The following is a 20,494-nucleotide window of genomic DNA, read 5'->3' as shown; positions in this document are numbered from 1 at the left end:
AAGTGTGCTTGAGAAATCACATCATATTCTCCTGCTCCTTCTTCCATGTGGGAATCGTCTTCTGGGAGGTTGCATTGCTTGCAGCGTCTGTTTGTTTTGGACGCAAAGCCTGGTGCATTGGGTTAGATGTTAGTCAAACTGACCTTTCCTGTTTTCTGAGTCAATGATCTAAGATCACTAAATCATGCATAAGATGTTGAAAATTAATCAGCATGTGGGTCTGACAGTGAACTGTGTGGTTGGGGGACGAGAGGGGGACCAGACCAACCAGCTTTCTCAGTCAAACCATGGTCCTGTGCTTTTAAAACCTGCCCTCAGGAATTCCACCAGAAAACCCACCTGATGTGGCCACCCTGAGGCAGTGTCAGAATCGATGAGCCGCCTCCACCCCGCACTGGAATCCAAGGGAATGGAAGGCGTTCCGCACAGTGAAAGAGCTGGCCCCAAACGCTGATCACCTTACTCACAGGAATAACCCATTTGATTTAAAAGATTTGGCCCTAAATGGGAATGAGTAGCTTATTCTCTGGAAGGAATCAAACTGAGGGTGAAAATCCCATGCGTGAAGTTTGCACTGTATTTCAGACATCAATTTGGATGTCACTTTAGCTCTCTGGAAATGTTTAAGGAGTTGCACCGAGTTCTGATACATAATTTCAGGGTGTTTTCCAATAGCAGAGGATCTTTTCTAGCACATACCTGTATGTTTCATATACATCTAGCTACACACCCCAGCTTTTGCTCTTGCAGTGCCACAAAGCCAATGGTCTTTTCCTCTCCTGGTATACACCCCCCAAACACCCACACTGCAAATAAGAACCTGGGTCTACATTTTCAAAAGTGACTGATGATTTTTGGATACTCGGGCTCATTTGAAAGGAGCCTGGCTTTCAGAGAGCGCTGATCACCTGTCCGCTGGAAATGGGGGCTCTTTGGATCTGTCTCTGCTGCATCTGGGAGAGAGTCTTTCCATGTGGTAGACAGACTCATGCTAGCTCCACTCAAGCTACCATGGAAGAAGTAGCAGTGGGGACCCTGCAGCTCAAGAGACTGCTCGAGCTCCCAAGCCCTACCAGCCCCCTGAGTCTGAGCTTGGGTGATGAGGCAAAGTCCCAACCAGATCCACAACATCCACCCTGCTGGTTTTAGCCCAACAGCTTGGGTGAAGCTAGGCCGAGTCTGTCTATCCAGTCTGGGAGACGCATTCCCAGCTGCAGTGGAGACGTACCCTTTGCGGTGACTCAAGTCAGGCACCCAAAAAATGGAAATACCTCACTTCCTTTGTCTTTGAAAATCTAGGCCCAGCTGGACGAGTGGAATCGCAAGTCCTTCAGCCTGTTAAAGCTAAGTGCTAAGCTTGTGGAAGTGTCAATAAATAATAAATAAATAAATAAATAAATATGAATAAATCACTATTTTATAAAGAGCACATGCTAGCCAACATCACTTATGTGATCCAAGGGCCCTGCTATCAGGTTCAAGTTTAGCCTGATAAACTTTCTATATTACCAAGCAATTGTTAGCAGTAAAGGGATGAAATAATAAGTCATTCTTAAGTAGTATCAGTGCATTACTGTCCCAGATAGAAAAGATCGAAATTCCTCCTTTGTTTCTAAACTCTGCTGTTTTATTAAAAAAAAAAAAAAAAGAAAGAAAGAAACAATACCTCCTTTCAGGCACTGCCAAGCTCCGGCTCAAGCCCCTCAGATAAGAGCTGGCAGGAAAGGTGACTGCCATCAATATTTTGGTGAATGTAACTACAGCTGAGGATGGGCTGTGTGTGGGGATAATCGCAGACACTTTGGTGTACCGGGGCTATGTTTAAAAGACATTTCTTATTGGATCCCCCTGAATTCCTAGCAAACTTCCTCTAACACCAGGGTTTGTAAAAGACAGAGTTTAGCATTAAAGGAACCAAGTCGACTGTCCTCCATATGAAGGTACGTTTTCATCTCTTGATGCTTCTTATTGTCGATATTTAATTTACTCCATTCAAATATTATTCATCTGGAGTTTATTTTGGATGGGTGGGGATTTTTTTTCTTCCTACATTGCAAGTTTCAAATCTGCAATGCTAAGTAATCTAGGGCAGCCTGGTTCCTTCAGCTCTGTAAGATAGCTACACAGTATCTGACATGCTCTGTGAAAGTTATAGTTTTGTATTATTGTTTGTATTAAGGTAGCATTTGTTTTCATCATTTTTTTTTTACAAAGTCACTTGTATGTTACAAAGAGAGACCTGGGACTGATTGTTATGAAGGATGAGTTTAGGTTGAGAGTGAATGAAGGTGAGAGCAAAAGTATATATACTGTTCTTAGACAGATTTACAACAGATTACTCCTTAAACCAGAAAATGCAATGATATTCCTTGGGCATCCTGGCTTTTTTATATTACATATATTATTAATTAGTAACTGTTATTATTAAATAATTGGGACATGTTATTCTCAGAGTGATCTCTCCCCACTTAGCAAGATGGTGAATTTTTTCAAAACTTCTATCAAAAATGTGGGACTTTTGCCAAGCTAAACGGTCAACACATGTTTAAAATCTATCAGGGAGAGAGAGAAAAGACCCTGAATGTTTTTGACCATATAAATTCTGTGCTGTATTATTGTATTAACTTTCATTTGATGATTTAAATGTTATCCTTTTCTCTTTTAAATCCAGTGTTGTTATCTGTAATATAGCTGATTTAATATTTGGAAAATAAACATAGCAAATACAAAATAGATCCATAGCACAAATAATATCACACAAGATTTCATTCTTTAATTGTTAAAATAGGAATTTATGTTATGGTTGCTATTGTATCAAATTGAGTACATGCAAGTTGCTTTGAACTAAAAGCCATTATATTTTTCAGGTGCAGGTTTTAGTTTATATAGTGTTCTTTCCAAACCTTTTACACTCAGTCGATCAAGCAATTGACAAGCAGAAACACAACATCCAGGAATGCAGATAAAGGGCTTAATCTGAAAGAAAGGATGATCTTGTGGTTAAGGCATCAGGCTGGGCCTCAGGAGACAGGAGTACTGTTCCTGGCTCTGCCACAGACTTCCTGTGTGACCCTGGGAAAGTCACTTAATCTCTCTGAACCTCAGGTCCCCATCTATAGAGAAGGAATAATATTTCCTTTCACCCACTCTTCCTCTGTCTTGTCTATGTAGATTGTAAACTCTGGAGGGTGGAGGGGTTCTTTGCTATACGTGTACACAGTGCCTTGCACAATCAGGCTCCTGAAGCCACCAGGTGCTACCAAAATGCAAATACTAATGATAGTCTAAAGCCCACTGAATTCAATAGATAGATGCAGTGGGGCTTGGATTAGGCCCAAAATGCTCTGAGAGAAAGATTTTCAAAGCCACTCAGGCCACTTAAGGCATCTAACTCTAATTGAAAGTCAATGGAAGATAGGTGCCCAAGTGCTTGATCATCAATGTGCTGCTCAAAAGAGTGCCAGTTAAACCTTTGCAAAGTGATCAGGCTGTGCAGAGACAGCTGTCAGCCCCTGGACCAGCAGCAAGTGCTGGAGGAAACCTTATTGGTAGGCTGGGCAGAATTCAAATTTTTTTGTTTATAATTTTGATAGATAATATTCATGTTTATTTTTAAGCATTTTAACTGATTTACATTTTCACAATTGCATGAAATTACTGGGGACCAGACAATAATTATTTAATGACAGTGGATGTTGAGATTTAAAAAGTTAAAGCTTTATAACCATGAAACACAAATTGTCAACATGACATGCCAAAATATACACAGTAAATATCCTTAAAGCAAACTCTAGTAAGTTCTCAAGTGGCATTTTTCTTACTTTGCCTATCCATAAATTTCAATCATCATCCATAGAAATATTTTTCATCAGTTCATGTGTGGACAGTGAAATCCAAACCTGAAGAAGAGCTCTGTGTAAGCTCGACAGCTTGTCTCTCTCAACAACAGAAGTTGGTCCAATAAAAGATATTCTCTCCCCACCCCACCCTCGTTTCTCTACGGTGAAATCGACGTTTACCGACATTTACCAATAACCATTTAAATCTTCCAACCCTACTTATTGGGAAGTCCAGCCAGCTCCATGAGCCCCAAGTACAGACAGCTTCCTTCCAATCCCCAAGTTTAAGATGGGTGAGGGGGCTAGTTAAAAATCCTCTTCCACTGGAAATGAGGGGAGAGACCAGTGTCTCATTAACCCTCTGCTTCAAATGACAAAACAAGATGCCATTCACACCTTTTCTCCTCAACAAAGGTGAGAGCAGAGGACCAAAACTAGGGCCCCAATTCAGCAAGGTACATAAACGCATTCCCAACTTCAAGCAGTTACTTGCTTTTACTGAATAGAGATGGGATTACTCAAATGCTTCAAGTTAGACAATTGCTGTGTGTTTTGCTTACGCGGGGGTCTGGCTCAGCAAAGGCAGATGTGAGAGAAGAATCATTGATCAACATGTCAAGCTTTACCAGCAATCATATTTAAGGATCCACCATTTCTTTCATTAAAAAGAGAAATACAACTGAGAAAGAGAGAAAACGAGTTAGTTCTGCATATGCTCATCCTTCTGCAAAAGCTTCATTAGGTTCTTTTAAGTAATATAGTGCCAGCTGAATAGGAAACATCTTATCTGCCTCTAATAATGTCTTATCAAACTTATGTGAATATATATGTATAATGCACACACACACATATATACATAGATATACATTCAGAGAGAGACACACACACACACACATATATACACACACACACACACACACACATATACACACACACACACACACATAAATATATATAGGCTTGGCAGAATTCCATTTTTTTTATAATTTCAGTGGATAATATTGACATTTATTTTTATCAATTTAAATTTTTACAGTTGCAAAAAATTATGTTTTAAGCTTTTTTCAGTTTTTATTGATCTAAATGTTCACAGTTGTGGGAAATTAGGGATTGGGTGTCAGTCAAATAATCATTTAATGACAAAATGTTGAGAAGCAAAAAGTTCAAGCTTTATAACGGTTAAAACACGCACAAATTGTCTACTTCAGTTGCCAAAATATGCAAAGTAAATACCCTTAAATCAAACTCTAATAACTTCTCAAGTAGCATTTTTCTTATTTTGCCTAGCTGTAAATTTTAAGTGTAAATTGATGGAAATATTTATCATCAGCTTGTGTGTACAGTGAAATTGACATTTACCAATAAAAACTGAATCTTTCCAAGCCTATATACATATATACATACACACATACACACATATATACATACACACATATATACATACACACATACACACCGACCCACATATATGAATCCCTGTTTATTATGCAGTAGAGAAAATTGAAGTTTTTAAATAAATAATTCCAGTGTAAATAAACTCCCCACCCTGAGCAAACAAAAACGGATCCCATAACAGATTTCTCTATTTTTCAAATAAATCAGTTCCAAATGAACATGGGCCTGGCAGTTAGAATTTCCAAATGATTCAGTATTGGGGAAGGGGGCAGGCAAAGGGGCTGGAAAAAACCCAAACAAACAATTTTACAAGTTCCAGAAGTGAAATCCCCCCCCCTTTTCTTTTTCTTTTTTTTTTTTTTTAATTTGAAGAACTGGGAGGCGTGGCGGCTGCGTTCTTTGGCCCATAGGAAATCAGTGACCTGAGGACATCTGCAAGCTATTAGGACACAGACTTCAGGTAGCTCCCAGAAACACATGCTGTCCACATTACACCCTCCAAGTATATTTCCACAACTTTAGCTCTCCAAATAAATAGTCGAGCTCTCCCTGCATTAGGAAGGAGCTGCACAAACAGGTAGAGAGAATGGTAGTTTTATTCCCCCTTCCAATTCTCATGAATTTCTTGTAAGCCATTGCTGGACTGTGTAATATGAACTATTCCTTCAAAAATATAATAGGGCTAGTTTTAAATTACCCCCATGCATTTATCTGTAGGTGACTATGAAATATCAGGTACAATTTCCACAACATGTTAGCTTCAATATACGTGTCATACCTGAATAGCCACTTGTAAGAATGTGTTGTGTCAGTTGAAGAGTTAAAAAAAGATATGAAGCTACCAGGATTTACTATGTTGCTGATCGACGTTTTATTATTATTATTATTTAAATAGAGTTTTCCACCTTTTGAAACAATCCTGTTTAAGAGTTTGTAATGATTTTTAAAGGAAGGCCTCAGCACCAGAGCATGTGTCTCTTTGCAAATATAGTGGGGCAACACAGCCAACTGCAGTTTAAAACACTGCATCCTTCAGAATATATGCAGTTGTGATGGAGATTGAAAGCAGATAAACAGATGATCTGAACGCAGAGAACTTGTTCAATTTGAATGAAAGATCTCTCAGTCAAACAGCAGATGAGGGGAAAATTGGGAAGGTGTTTTTTACTATCATTTTCTTGTTGTATAGGGCTGATTTTAAGAAAAAAAAATACTGGTTGTTCAACAAACATCTATTCCTTCTTCAGCCATCTCTGTGCTGTTATGAATTGGAAGCCAGGTCTTTGGCCCCCATCAGCAGAGTTTGACCTTTTCCCTGTGATTGGTTTAAAATAAAATTATTCAAAACAGATTGTGTATCTGATTCAGATCCATAGCCAGGCAACATCCACTCCAAAGTGGGACTCGAAGTAAGATGAACTTGAGTTAGAAAAGTAGCTCCTGGATACCTCTTCAGAGCCTATAGTTCTGACCTAGCAGAAGGCAACATAAGGCTATTTTTAGCTTGGTTCTTTTGCCTGGTAGCATACTAGGATCACATCTCAAGACCTTCTTAGGAACAAAGTATCTATGTTCACATCAGGAGGCAAAAATTAGGGTATGTGACCAGACCACCAAATACAAGATGCACCCTAACGTCTTTGAAAGTATCTTGCAAAATATTCCACTTCCACTAGCATGGGAAAAATTCTGTACTATTGCAAGGGTATTCCCCTTCACTTTCAACTGTCAGATACATCTCCTAGACCTACCAAGTTTGCAGAGCTTGAAGCCAATGTTATTTTTTTAAAATAATAATCTTTAGAAGAGAACATTGGTAAATTACAAGTTTGTGTGCAGTGGTTTCAAAGTGTGGAGGAAGGGGGAGAAAACAAAAAGTGTGTGTACACACACACACACACACACACACACACCGCTGAGCTTGCCCTGGAGCCAAGAAGTGTTAAAAATCCTATAGAACTAGTCTGGTGCCCTCAGCTCAGAGATCTGGATTCAAACATGCAAAATAGAATCAACCAGTCTCTGGAGTTTCTGCTCCGCTCTGCTACCACTCATAACCAATGGATGGGTTAAAACTTCCTATTTTTCCTTGTACTAATTCTTGGTCTCTACACATTTTGTGTGCTTCTAACATTATTTTTTTACCCAATGATCAGGCGCAAAAGAGCTTTCATAATCAGAGACGACAACTGTACTTGCTGCTGTCTGGAAGATTCAAGTGCAATGTCTGATTCTACTTGCTGCAAAAACAGGATCTGGCCCACAGTGAATTCATACTCCTGGAATTATTTTTTTCAGGAGCAAATCTCAATTCTATTCAGAATGGTGCTATTTCATAAGCAAGGGTCAGCCCACAGTTATTCTGTAGACAAATAAACAGGTATACCCAGTCTGACCTTGCCACCCAAAAGTAGCCAGCCCTTAAAAGTAGTTACAGTATTTTTATTGCAGCACTGTCCACTTTTGCTTTATACTTTCATTATTATACTTTTCATTATATTCTATATGGCAAACATGAAGAGGTAGTCATTTTCAGTGATTAATTAAAACATTAAAACAGCAATGTCCTTCAGAAATCATACTGTAATCTCCCCTTTGTATTACAATCCAAAGAAAGAGAAAAATGCCACTGGTCTAGCTTTCACTCCCATTGCTTTACATTTCATTAGTTCCAACGCTTAAATCTACCTACATTTTGCCCAGCTCAGCAGCAGTATAGGGTTGTAAATTATTCTGACAAACTGGTGATTAGATAGATAGATAGATAGATAGATAGATAGATAGATAGATAGATATTAAAGAGCTTTGTTAATGAACAGTTAAGGTTAATATAATAATTCAACACAAATACCAAAGAATTCTTAGTTCAGGCTGCAAAATAAGTCATAATTCTGCCCCAAAGCCATCACCTAACAGCCACCATTCTCGCAATTAAAACAGGACAGAAACCCGCATTCCTCCTGACAAAGGCTAATCAGAAAGTGGTCTAAGAAATTAGCAGGCATTTGCAAAATAAATAGCTACAGTACACAAGGAAACATGCCAGTGGTTACTGGATTCTGAGTAAGGCAGACTGCTAACCCGAACAGAGGAGTATGTGATGGGCCACTCCTACACAAGATAATTCCTGCAGACTCCAACCACTTTCAGCCACAGTTTAAAGCACCCACTGTTCTCCTGGCATCTCTGTAAGTGCCACAGGGCCTCGGACAACTCTGGCGGCCTGGCAACAGCTGTTTCTAATGTTAACCCTGACGTGCATCCACATGGGTTGCCTTTCACAGTGCATGTAAAATGTAATTCTCCCCTCTGTCATTCTCTAAGCTCAAGTGATATTTATTCTTTTGTGTCAATAAAAAAATATCGTGAACAATTATTTATTGTTTGTTAAGTGACAACAATGTGTTTGGAAAGGTAGAAGGTTCTTGCCCCAGTGACCTGAGTACAAACAATCTGAATGAGATAAATTAGCTAAAATGCTAACATCTTGCACCAACAGATGAAAACATTCTGCACTGATCAAGGGTAACACTGACCTTCCAGATTTACATCTGTTCAGAGCATGTTTCCAGGCTCTCAATCCTTTTATTTTGTAAGTGGAAATAAAAATGTGTCACTGTTTTGACATTGATGAAATTGTCTTATGCACATGAACACAGACAGTGTGCTCTTATTTAAGAAATCATTCCATGGCTTATTAGTAGGCAAAATGATTACATAGATTTAAAAAATTCATTACACACCCAGATTTTCAGTTGAAAGTTGCCTTCCAAATGGAGGAAGCACTGAGGAATCTAGGAAGTACAGACTTATCTGGCATCTGCTTTTGTGCCATGGAATAGTCATGAAAAGTTTTGCATACAGCAAAATTCAGAGAGATTTTTGCATTAGCTTCCTGGTGTATATTTTTAAAGGGTTGCACTGCATCCCCGCTCCTCTCTACTTTGCCCCACCACACACACACACACACACACACTCCAAATGGCTGAGCATATGCAGTCACAGAAATGGCTTTCACTCTGCAGCACATCATTTGAAAAGGCGAACATTTCTCCCAGCAGAAATGCAGGGAGCCAGCATTTCCCTGGGTTTCCTGTCCTACCAAGGATGAACTTTTTGTTCCAATGAAGAGTCTGTTCTGACCCAGCAGAGAGGTCCCAGGGCTGTGTTGGTGACATCACAGCCAGCAACTATGCAAATAAGTGGCTGTCAGCAATTTCAGCATGATGACTTCACAGGGGGTGAGGGCGGTGGTCAAAGAGTCTGGGGTAGACAGAGACACAGTGGACTTTAGAAATTACTGAACTTCATAAGGAAAACAAGAAGGTGAATTTGCCATCCTCCCTTCTCCCTCTCCTCCTCCCCTCTCATGTCAGTATACTACAACTGATTTACATGTACATGCAGAAGCTGGCTCTCAGCAAAGACATCTGATTCATGTCAATATGGCTAAGGTACACATTTGTAGGGTTTGAGAGAAAAATCTTTATTTAATGTCTTGTGTGGATATTAGTCCCCTTGCTATTAAACTGACTGTCTCTTTCCCTCTCTCCTAAATAGCTTAGAAAGAGGGTTTCCTGAAGTAACTAAATAAGCTGAATTAGCACAAGGGGGGGGGAAATCAAATGAGGATTGTAATTCACATTCTTATTTGTCAAAAATCTTTCCTGAAGCCTAGGCTTGAATACTCCCTGTAAAATAAGATTAAATCGAAAACACACTATCCTGTTGTATAAAACAGGACTTCAATAAAAAACATTCTACTCTTAAAAAGTGAATCTGATTGATCAGATTGTCCATATGTCTAACTATTCTGGAAAACAGGGCTTTTTTAACAAAAATATGCAAACTATGAAATGGCATATGATATCTGTTTTACATTTTTCTTTTGTTTATTGTTCAAACTTGTTAAACCACTTTCTTTTGTTAAAATAGATTCTCTTGTCAGGAAAAGGCAGAATTCTTTCAACAAATGGACTTTCAGGATGAAAAATGTTCTATTACATTTTTCATTAAGTCAATTATCCTCCAAAATCATGGGATTTTTTTTTCTTTGCCAATCAATCAGCAGTAACAGAAGGGAACGATCTGTTGTCACTTCCCCCCCCCCCCCCACACACACACACCCTCTTCTCCTCCAGGTACATTTGTTCAGACTTTTTGCTTTACCAGTTCCGCTGAGAGAAGAACAATTTATTGGTTGAGCTTTCTTTGATATTTCTAGACCAAATATTAACAAATAGATGAGCTGTGCTAAATTTGTCTCCTGAAATAGCTAATCTGAGATTTAAATTGATAAGCGATTTTTTTTCCAGAATTTTCCAGAATTGTCCATCTAAATATTAAGAACAGATTAACTATGTTCATCCCAAATGTTGATGCAAACCTCAGTATACCTTCCTGGTTGGTCTCTGCTATATATTTAGTCCAGTCATATCTGTAACACTGTGAAATGTTTTTAAGTGTTGCAGTCAATCATAAGAAAAAACAAATAATCTTCTCGCCTCCCCTATTATTTCAGACAAAGGCTCTATAAATAAGGCATACACTTACCTTTTAGCTCACCCAAAGATAGCTGTTTGCCAGAGGTTTCCAAGCAAAAACTCCCAGAGAAAGATAGCAAATACAGAAAGGGTCTATCAGGGAGTTTTTCTTCAAATTGATTTCTTCAGAGCTCCTTCCCCCTGTGCCTTTTTTTTTTTTTTTTTTTTTTTGCCACGCACAATTTCCAATTCCATTTAAAAAAATAATTGCACTTTTTAAAAAGTGTCCCCTCGCAAATGTACGATCATCCAGCAAGACAATGCTATCTGTAGGAATTGTTTAACCGAACAAAGGCTGTGAACTGAAGCAGTTTCAATAAAGCACTGAGGGGAAAACCCGACATCAGTGCTTGAATTGAATTCAGAATTAGGCACTGTATATTTTATAAGGAAAACTACAGCAAAAAAAGGTGTCCCCCTACTTTGGCCCTAGAGGTTTTGATCACTTAGTTTACAGGGAAGTGGGGGGGGAGACCCTTAGGTTAAATTCTGAATTACAGTCTTTAAAAAGCATCTGTTCTGAAATTCAGTTCTCAGCTTAGTCTTTTTATTCATTTATTTCCTTTGAAGTATTAGCACAACTTGTATCTTATTCCCAACCTAGATAACCTTGTTATTATCTCTGACAATGCATTTGCTGTCTTGCAAAAGAAGTCGGCAATTAAAAATGTAGGTGCTAAAGATTTCACTACAGAGCGAAGGGGAAATGTTTGGATATTTTCTTTTAAAGCACATCTCAAACACACACGTTAAAAATCGCGGCCCTTTATAAATAGATAAAGGACTGCGATTTTTAACGTACGTGTTTGTTTACTTTTGCTGATCGAGTTTGGCCAATTTGGCAGCTCTTTAAAAAAATCGCGTGTTGCTGCACCGATTGAAGCTGTACAAGGACAGAGACAAGTCTTTGTGGGGAAGGGTCCCCAGTCAGGCTGGAAAGCGATCTAAACCTTCCGAAGCGATGCAGAGGCTCTGCCCAGAAGATCCTTCAACGCGCAGCGAAATTGACACAGAAGTGCGCGGGGCAATCTAGACGGATTCGAGACGGCCTCGAAGTGAGACCCTGCATCGTTTAATTATAAATATTAATTACACCACTTTAGAAAAAAGCGTGCAAGGAACTGTACGGTGTGGCCAACATGCTGTTTTCTTGGGATACGTGGGTTTGGGTTTTTTTAATTCTTTAGTTATTTCTCATTTTACTCCTTGATTTTCCCACGTGAACCTTAGAGAAATATTAAGAGCTCTTTGACAGCAGCATCACAAATTAGGGATTGGGAACACTTGAGGGGGCAAGAGAAAATGCACCAGAATAACTTTCATTAGAATATGTAGATTTCCCCCAAAAGTTTAAAAAAAAAAAACGCCCTCCCCCTCCCATACAGTATGCGGTATTTTATAACTATTTGGTATCTTGTCAGTTTCATCGATCACTGGCTGAAAACACTGTGATCAGTTTCTCCTCACGGTTTGCTAAGTAAAGTTTGCTGTTGAATCTTGTAAAGGGGGAAATGACTGGAGCTGATCAATCTAATTGTCAAAGACGAGTCCAGATTCAGCAAGAAACCTGTTCTAAAAAAGTCTCCTGAAGCGAAAAGTTTGAGGTTAGTTTCTGGGCTTTTGGCGCCCCCTCTGGATGAAGAAAAGAATTACATTTTACCAGCCGAAAGGCGATTGTTGACAACCGTAAAAGTTCCAAAAAAGAAACGGGACTATGAAATGTGAGTATCAAACGCACAGAAAGCAAAGCAAACCCATTTAATGGTGCCTGGCAGGGATCAAACAACATGACAACAATGAGGGTGCTTCTCCCATTTTAAACGATTTCTATCAACAGCTAAGTTTTATTTGCAATAGCTCTGGTAAATATCTGATGATCTGTGACTGCGAGATGATATAGGTATGTGTTTGATATGATTACTTGTGGCACTTTAGAGACTAACAAATTTATCTGAGCATAAGCTTTCGTGAGCTACAGCTCACTTCATCGGATGCTCTGAAACCTTTGATATGTTTATGCATCTACAAATGTTGAGGCATTAACGCGTTAATTAGGAGAAGAAATAACCACATAGGTATGTTTAAAACTATTTTCTTCGCTATTTTTATTATACAGTAAACTTGTTTAATGATCACTGGTGGGTGTGCTGTGACAAGTTTAAAGTCAGGAATAACTTTCTCAATTTTTTCCCTTCCTGTTTGCTTCAGAATTATACCAGCTTTGCAAAACAAATACATCTTGGATGCCCTATACCAGTTATCGGCCCAGTAACTGGTAGATAAGAACAGTAGATAAAGAGCAAACTGAAAATGAGTTAAACTTTTACTAGCAAGAACCAAAAAGATATTCAAAACATGGAATGAAAACCTAAACAGTGACAGCAGGAAAAACAGTCTTTCTGCAAATATAGAGGCAAAGATTTGCATTCTATATCCTGCAAGTAAATCTACGAGAAGAGAATCTCTGGGTTTAAATGCTGGAGAAAATGCTATGTATTAGTAAATGTCATGTTTTATTACATTATTTTGCATTTATTTTAGATATGGTCTTTGCATATTTTGAGACTGTTCTCGCTTAACAGTTAACTTGAGCATGTATATCCCTAATGTCTTCATTATTTCATCCTGAAAACAAAATCTGTTGTAAATAACTATCACTCTTTCTAGTACATCTTAACCTTACGAAGCTCAGAAATGAAAATATTCCGTTTATATTGTAAGACTGGAGAAACGTCAGTGCAATTGGTTAGCTCTATAAATGCAAGTTACAGCGATGGACGAGAACGGTATATAAAGTTAATTCCTGTATTAAAATGCAAAAAGTAGACAAACTTTTATTTAGTGTGTTTCAGACCACTGAATAATTAAAGGTTTAATTTTAAGACGACTAGCCCAATTGCACCATACTGACATAGTTTAATGACTAGAGTCTTCAAACTACAGTCCAAACCAGAAGACCAGCCTCTGAACAAGGTAGCTCAGCAATAAATTGTCACATAACTTTGCAGAGTTAAGCTCGCTCTACATCTGTGAGTACAGAATTTAAAGCACTGAATTATCAAATAAGTCTGCGCGTGGCTTTAAACCATGCTGGTTTTAATTAAAGAATAGCTGCAAACCAGTGAGCGTAACATCATCCTTGATGACAAATGTATTTTTAAAAACAGCTATCGGTGTTATAATGAAAAAACAAACAGAAGGGAATCACAACATCGTTTACTTCACAGAAAAAGCTCAAAGTTCTTTTCCACGCCAAAGTAAATGCAAATTAGGAGCACACAACCTGTGTGATGCAATTTGACCCCTGGAGTATCTTTTATAGAACAGGAGACTGTCCATAGTCCCACTGAAATCAATAAAAAATTGCCTAGACAAATATAAAATAAAGACGAGTTTACTTTTAAGGCATCACAAAAGTTCTGAAGTACAAAGAGTAAACTCAGACACTTCTACTTTTCTGTATTTTTGTCTTCCCCTTCTCTGAGACCTGCGCTCCTTTCTCCCCTCCCTACAAAAACTTGTAGCCAATCATCTGTGTGCCAGCCCCCCAGGGGCAAGGTTGTCATTGGCTGAAAGTTTCTAAGGTGAAATAGAAGAGGAGAGTATTTATTACAGAGACGCGGAGAGAGAGTTGGAGAGCTGAGCTTGAAATTGACTAGGTGAAATTGGGAGCCTTAAACTTTCCAAAAACCAAGGAACTTTTTTTCTTCTTCTTCTGAGAGGCAGAGAGAAAGAGGGGACAGAGAGGGGGCTAATAAGACTAACTCCAAACTTTATTTCCCACCCCCTTTTGACTCTCAGAGCTGGGTCCATGCACGTCTCTGAGAGCAGATCGCTGCAGCTGCAACTTTGCAGTGGGCTGTGAACAAACTTTTTTTTCCCCCCTCCTGCAAGCTGCTGTTCACCAGCCAAAACTTTCTTGTCTCTTTTGCAAACTTTTTGCTGCCTTCCTTCCCACCCACTCCCGCCTCCATCTCTTCCTTGCTTCCTCCACCACAAACCCAGCTGGTTTTAAAGAGGCGTTGCCACTTTATAATTATTATTTTTAATCCCTCCCTCCCCCCCTCCTCTCCCCCACCCCTTCATTTTCATCCCACTGTTTTTCCCCTCTGCCGCTTTCTCGCATGAATCTCCTAGACCCCTTCATGAAAATGACAGAAGAGCAGGACAAATGCATCTCTGGCGCCCCTAGCCCCACCATGTCGGACGACTCCGCGGGGTCCCCCTGCCCTTCTGGTTCCGGCTCGGACACTGAGAACACCAGACCCCAAGAAAACACTTTCCCCAAGGGCGATCCGGATCTGAAGAAAGAGAGCGACGAGGACAAATTCCCGGTGTGCATCCGAGAGGCGGTCAGCCAAGTCCTGAAGGGTTACGACTGGACCCTGGTGCCCATGCCGGTCCGTGTGAACGGATCCAGTAAAAACAAGCCCCACGTGAAGAGACCCATGAACGCCTTCATGGTGTGGGCACAGGCGGCCCGGAGGAAGCTGGCGGACCAGTATCCGCATCTGCACAACGCCGAGCTCAGCAAAACGCTGGGCAAACTCTGGAGGTGAGTGCGGCGGGGGAACGTGTTTAAAGGGCCCCGATTTGCAAAGCAGGGAGACTTTTGGACCAGGCAGGAGAGCGTGTGGTTTCGATTCTGGGAAGCTGGCTGCTGCTGCTGGCAGCAGGGTGTGTGCTGCTGGCAAACTCGTGTGCACGGGGAAAAGCAGCTAAACTAGCGCTGGGGCAAAAGCTGGGGCGGGCGGGTACTTGGGCTTGGCCTCCTCGACTTTCAAGTGGCTTTTCTGCCCTGCATGGGCTAAGGAGGGGGGGGGGGCGCTCTGGTCCGGGAGAGGTTTGCGGAAAGATGGTGAGAAGAGCCCTTTGATCCCCTGGCAGGGTTTGGAAAGTGGCTGGTGCTAACAAGGAGGGCGGTCTGGAACACACGTGTGTGTGTGTGTGTGTGTAAAACCGGGCTTCATCTGCATTGCATTAGATTAGCACAAACGAATAAGTGATCATGGGGAAGAGGGGAGAGAGAAAGTTGGAAAAGTTGTGCCAAGCTAGTGGTGGGTGGTTCTGGAGAAAGGTGCATGGCCCGATTTCTTCGGCATTGAAAGGGAAGGAAGGGAGGGGGAAGGAGAAAGAAAGTGAGTCACCTGGCCGGGGCTTATTCTGTGACTGCAGGAGGAAAACAAAACAAAAGAAAAGTTAAATTTGTAGCAGAAGGGGAAAGTTCTGAGCAAATCTGGACCTCCAGAGGTGGTGCCCGGAGCCATCCAGGGCGTTAGTCATCTAATCTTTTTATTGAATCAGTGTGTCCGCGTGCTCCTCTTCCAGAGGGGGAGAAAAAAGTCACTGTCTAGTTTTGTTGTGTCTTGTTTGGCCACCAAAACAATCTGCCAGTTTCATGGGGAGAGGGGGGTTTAGAGAGCTCCACCAGCCAGCAAGAGATTATGAAGCAATGGCAAGAGGCAGGCCGTAGAGGAAGGGGTACCTAGTGGGGGTCCTTTCCTTGCACTTAAGAGAGATGCCAAGCTGGAGCAGGGGAGGTGTGCTGGTCATGCAGGATGGTGTGTGCAGAAGGGAGGCTGGGTGCAGATTATTGGGGAGGGGGGGCAGAGCAATCTGCACTGCAGCCTGGCCGTAGTAGTAGTGTGTGCTGACATTTGTAGCACCCTAGGGGTGCAGGGCTCTTTATAGCAGGTCAAGACAGGGGGCCCCTTGGGGCCTGCCCTCTAGACAGCTTGACACGCTGTAAACTGCCCTTGCTGTTGGAGAAGCAACTAACCCCCAGCTCCCCTGCGTCTTGCCTAGGTTGCTGAATGAGAGCGAGAAGCGCCCTTTTGTGGAGGAGGCCGAGAGGCTGCGGGTGCAGCATAAGAAGGACCATCCCGACTACAAGTACCAACCCCGGAGGAGAAAGTCAGTGAAGAACGGGCAGTCGGAGCAGGAGGAGGGCTCCGAGCAAACACACATCTCCCCCAATGCCATTTTCAAGGCCTTACAGGCGGATTCTCCTCAGTCTTCCTCCAGCATGAGTGAGGTTCACTCTCCTGGGGAGCACTCTGGTAAATATGCAACCTGACACGCACACAAACACACACTCGCACTCGCACTGGCCCAACACACTGGGCTAGGCAGCTAGGGAGAGACACAGCTGTCTGTATGTTACAGAGGTACTGGTTGTGACTCCACAGCTCACGCTGTGTTCTGAACCAGGCTCCAAATGTAATCTGCTTAGAGACAAAGTGACAGACAAACAATAGATATGGCTTACGAAAGCTGGATCCAGCGTCAGATACACTCACACAAACACACTTACTAGGCTTAAGACTTTTTCATCAACTTTTCTCCTTGCAACAAAGTTTCAATCAACGTTTTCCAGCTTTTTAATTCAGAAAGTAAATTAAAAACCACTTTGAGCTGCAGGCTCTCAAAAGCCCCATATTTTATCTGGTGCTGCATATTTACACAGATACAGATCACATTCGTGTTACAAACCTGGAAACGTTTGTGTTACCCTTCGCAACTGACTTCAGGGGCAAAGCAGTGATATCTGCCAGAGCCCCAAAGATCTTGAGTTAACCATTAACTGTGGTATCACCATTATACAACTGCCTCCTGCTTATAAAAAACAGCTCACTTTAGATTTCAGGGCCTTATTGCTCTCTTTGTGTGCCATATCAGCTAAAGAGACAGAGAGCTCACTTAAAACAAGGGAAGAAGCCAACTCACGACTGCATGTGCTATTTCTTTTCCTCTCCAGGACAGTCCCAGGGGCCCCCGACCCCTCCTACTACACCCAAAACAGATGTCCAGCCTGGGAAGCAAGACCTGAAGCGAGAAGGGCGCCCTTTGCAGGAAGGAGGAAGACAACCGCCCCACATTGACTTCCGGGATGTGGACATTGGGGAACTCAGCAGCGACGTCATCTCCAACATAGAGACCTTTGATGTAAATGAGTTTGACCAGTACCTCCCACCCAACGGTCACCCGGGAGTCCCAGCCACTCATGGCCAACCCGGTCAAGTCACCTACAGTGGCAGCTATGGAATCAGTAGCACGTCCGCCACTCAAGCTGGAGCCGGGCACGTTTGGATGTCCAAGCAACAGCCCCAGCAGCCACCGCCACCACCCCAGCCGCAGCCACAGCCACAGCATACGATGACCACCCTGAGCAGCGACCAGGGCCAGTCCCAGCAGAGGACACACATCAAGACAGAGCAACTCAGTCCCAGCCATTACAGCGAGCAGCAGCAGCACTCTCCTCAGCAGCTCAATTATAGCTCCTTCAACCTTCAGCACTACAGTTCCTCCTACCCGACCATCACCCGCTCGCAATATGACTACACAGACCACCAGAGTTCCAACTCCTACTACAGCCATGCGGCCAGCCAGAGCACCAGCCTCTATTCCACCTTCACGTACATGAACCCCACCCAAAGGCCCATGTACACGCCCATTGCAGACACTACCGGAGTCCCTTCCATTCCCCAGACCCACAGCCCACAGCACTGGGAACAGCCCGTCTACACACAGCTTACTAGGCCATAAGGGTGACAACAGCAACAACAACAACAACAACGAGAGAGAGAAAAAAGAACTGTCTCCAACTTTTTTTTTTTTTTTTTTTTTTTTTTTTTTTAATAAAGACACTAACGCTAAAGATGATGAAAAAAGAGAACACATTGGGCCTTCTGCACTACAGCACCCTTCAGGAAGTGGCCAGACCACTCTGCTGAGAACCAGCAAAACTCGGTACAGACATTCCAAGGACTGGACTTTAACCTTGATTCAGGGGCGAGAGATGAGCTTTCTCACCAGTCAACTCGTCTGCCTGTGTTTGGACTTTTGTAATTATTTTTAGCAGTAATTGAAAGAAGAAGAAAAAAAAGGAAAAAAAATACCCAGAGTCCTCTGTGAGGAATATTCTCTATTTTAAATATTTTTAGTATGTACTGTGTATGATTCGTTACCAATTTGAGGGGATTTATATATATTTTTAGAGATTTTTTTTTAAATGCTCTTATTTTTTCCAACAGCTAAAACGACACTTAGTGGAACAGTCCTAGCTTTTCTTGCAGTCAGAGATATTTTTGTATAGATAAAAGTCTTTTCTTTAAAGAAAAACAAAATAAAACAGTGTGCATTAATTAGGAACAAAAACTGTTAAACAGTGATTGGCATCAGGCTAAGCTTTGGTCAGCTGTGCAACCTAGGAGACGCAAGGGGTTAAAAACAAAAGAGGCTTTATTTTTCTAACTTGGAAGTAGCGAGAGAGCCAGGAGGAGAATTTGTTATTTTATTTTTTAAAGACCTTGAGTCTTAAAGCAGTGCTGTTGAAAAGCCTTAAAAGCAGCCCTGTAATATTTTTTTTCCCCCCTCAAGATTCTTATACGACTTCCCTCCAGTGCAAGGAGAAAGACAGAGGCCAGAAGGGAGGCAGATCCAATTTCTGGGAAAACTTACGTCTGACTCTCTTACCAACAATCAGCAGCACATTATGATGCCACAACCAGCATCACCCTCCTCAGCTTCCTGCTTTGGACACCATGTGCATGACAGATGCTGGAAGCCTCCCATCACCTCCCCAGCCCTTTAAAGAGCCTTGAGTGCAAACATTTAGGGCCTGATCCAAAGCCCGTTGAAGACCCCTATTGGCTTCAGTGGGCTTTTGATTAAACCCGTAGGGCACATTGGAAACATCAGACACATTTTAAATTATTTATTTTGTGAGAAAAGCCAGTTTAAAAAATGGAAGGGAGATTTTAGAAAGAAAATCTTGATTAAACTCCTTTAAAAGCGATTAGATTTGTTGGAGTCTTATTTGGAGGGAATGATGCCTGTTAAATTATGGTCTAAACTGTAACCAGTTCTTTATTTATCTCTAATTCCTTTTTATTATTATTATTATTATTATTCTTTGGAATCTGTGTCCTAGGTTTGTACAAACGTGTCCTCTTCCTTTTTTTCTTTTGTTTTAAGGATAAACTGGAATTTTGTTTTGTACAAACTAGAGATTGCAAATGTAGTGTATCACTGAATCATTTGCCTTGTTTTCTGCCTCAGCTCTTTTGGACACACAAACGTGTGTGTATGTGAGACACAAAACACCATTGACAAAATGTGTGCGTCATCTTGCTAACCTTCCACCCCTTGATGTTGTTTTGAGGTGGGGAAGCTGTGGCTAAACAGTTAAGAATTGCTTTTTAAAAAAGACAGCAAACTTTTTTTTATTTAAAAAAATGATATATTTGTTAACAGTTGTGGGAGTTTTTTGTTTTGGGGGTATTTTTTTAGGGATTCAGTAGAAAAAATCTTAAAGCACTCATAATATGGCATCTTTCTATTTCTGTATAAAAGCAGATCTTTTTAAAGTATTTCTGTAACTTAAAAGACCTGTCATTTAAATCATATTTTGTCTTTAGGTAAGTTTGTTTTATTTTGTTTTGTTTGCAAGACCATTTGTTCTCTTTGTGAAACTTACCATTTTTGTATATTATTGTTTGCAATAAATATACATTGTATTAAAAATTTTAAAAAGCAACTGTGTATATTTTATTAAGTGCATCCACTAAAGAACAGTGGGATGTTAAAGCTACAGAGGGTTTTTCTAATATAGTGCCTTGTATACTTTTGTCTCTTGTTTTGATTAACTTTTATCACTATATGGTTTTGGGACCTGAGCCTGCTTAATTGGGCCCAATCCTGAAATGGTTCTTTATA

General features: G+C 41.0%; 1 protein-coding gene and 1 long non-coding RNA gene across 2 annotated transcripts in view; one reads left to right on the top strand and one right to left on the bottom strand.

Moving 5' to 3' along the window:
- LOC119843224 overlaps nucleotides 1–11,148 on the bottom strand; it is a 98,694-nt gene extending 87,546 nt beyond the window's left edge. Inside the window, exon 1 of the long non-coding RNA XR_006275768.1 lies at nucleotides 10,788–11,148. This is a non-coding gene — a long non-coding RNA (uncharacterized LOC119843224). The remainder of the gene's footprint in view (nucleotides 1–10,787) is intronic.
- A 1,837-nt stretch (nucleotides 11,149–12,985) lies between these two features.
- Nucleotides 12,986–18,898, top strand: SOX9 (SRY-box transcription factor 9). The gene is made up of 3 exons (XM_038372277.2): nucleotides 12,986–15,332; nucleotides 16,583–16,836; nucleotides 17,535–18,898. The coding sequence occupies exons 1-3, from the start codon at nucleotides 14,902–14,904 to the stop codon at nucleotides 18,320–18,322; spliced, it is 1,473 nt and encodes a 490-aa protein (XP_038228205.1). The 5' UTR covers nucleotides 12,986–14,901; the 3' UTR covers nucleotides 18,323–18,898.
- The last annotated feature ends 1,596 nt before the right edge of the window (nucleotides 18,899–20,494 follow it).

Source organism: Dermochelys coriacea, chromosome 14 (genome assembly GCF_009764565.3).
Source record: "Dermochelys coriacea isolate rDerCor1 chromosome 14, rDerCor1.pri.v4, whole genome shotgun sequence".
Taxonomy (NCBI): Eukaryota; Metazoa; Chordata; order Testudines; family Dermochelyidae; genus Dermochelys; species Dermochelys coriacea.
The sequence above is the reverse complement of the archived record's forward strand: the minus strand, read 5'-3'. Positions and strand labels throughout refer to the sequence as shown.

What these genes read in the sequence shown, in the direction of transcription:
- SOX9 (XM_038372277.2), top strand. Translation starts at nt 14,902, where the DNA reads ATGAATCTCCTAGACCCCTTCATGAAAATGACAGAAGAGCAGGACAAA. An exon ending in ACGCTGGGCAAACTCTGGAG is followed by an intron (nt 15,333 to 16,582) that starts GTGAGTGCGGCG and finishes CGTCTTGCCTAG; the next exon opens with GTTGCTGAATGAGAGCGAGA. An exon ending in CTCTCCTGGGGAGCACTCTG is followed by an intron (nt 16,837 to 17,534) that starts GTAAATATGCAA and finishes TTTCCTCTCCAG; the next exon opens with GACAGTCCCAGGGGCCCCCG.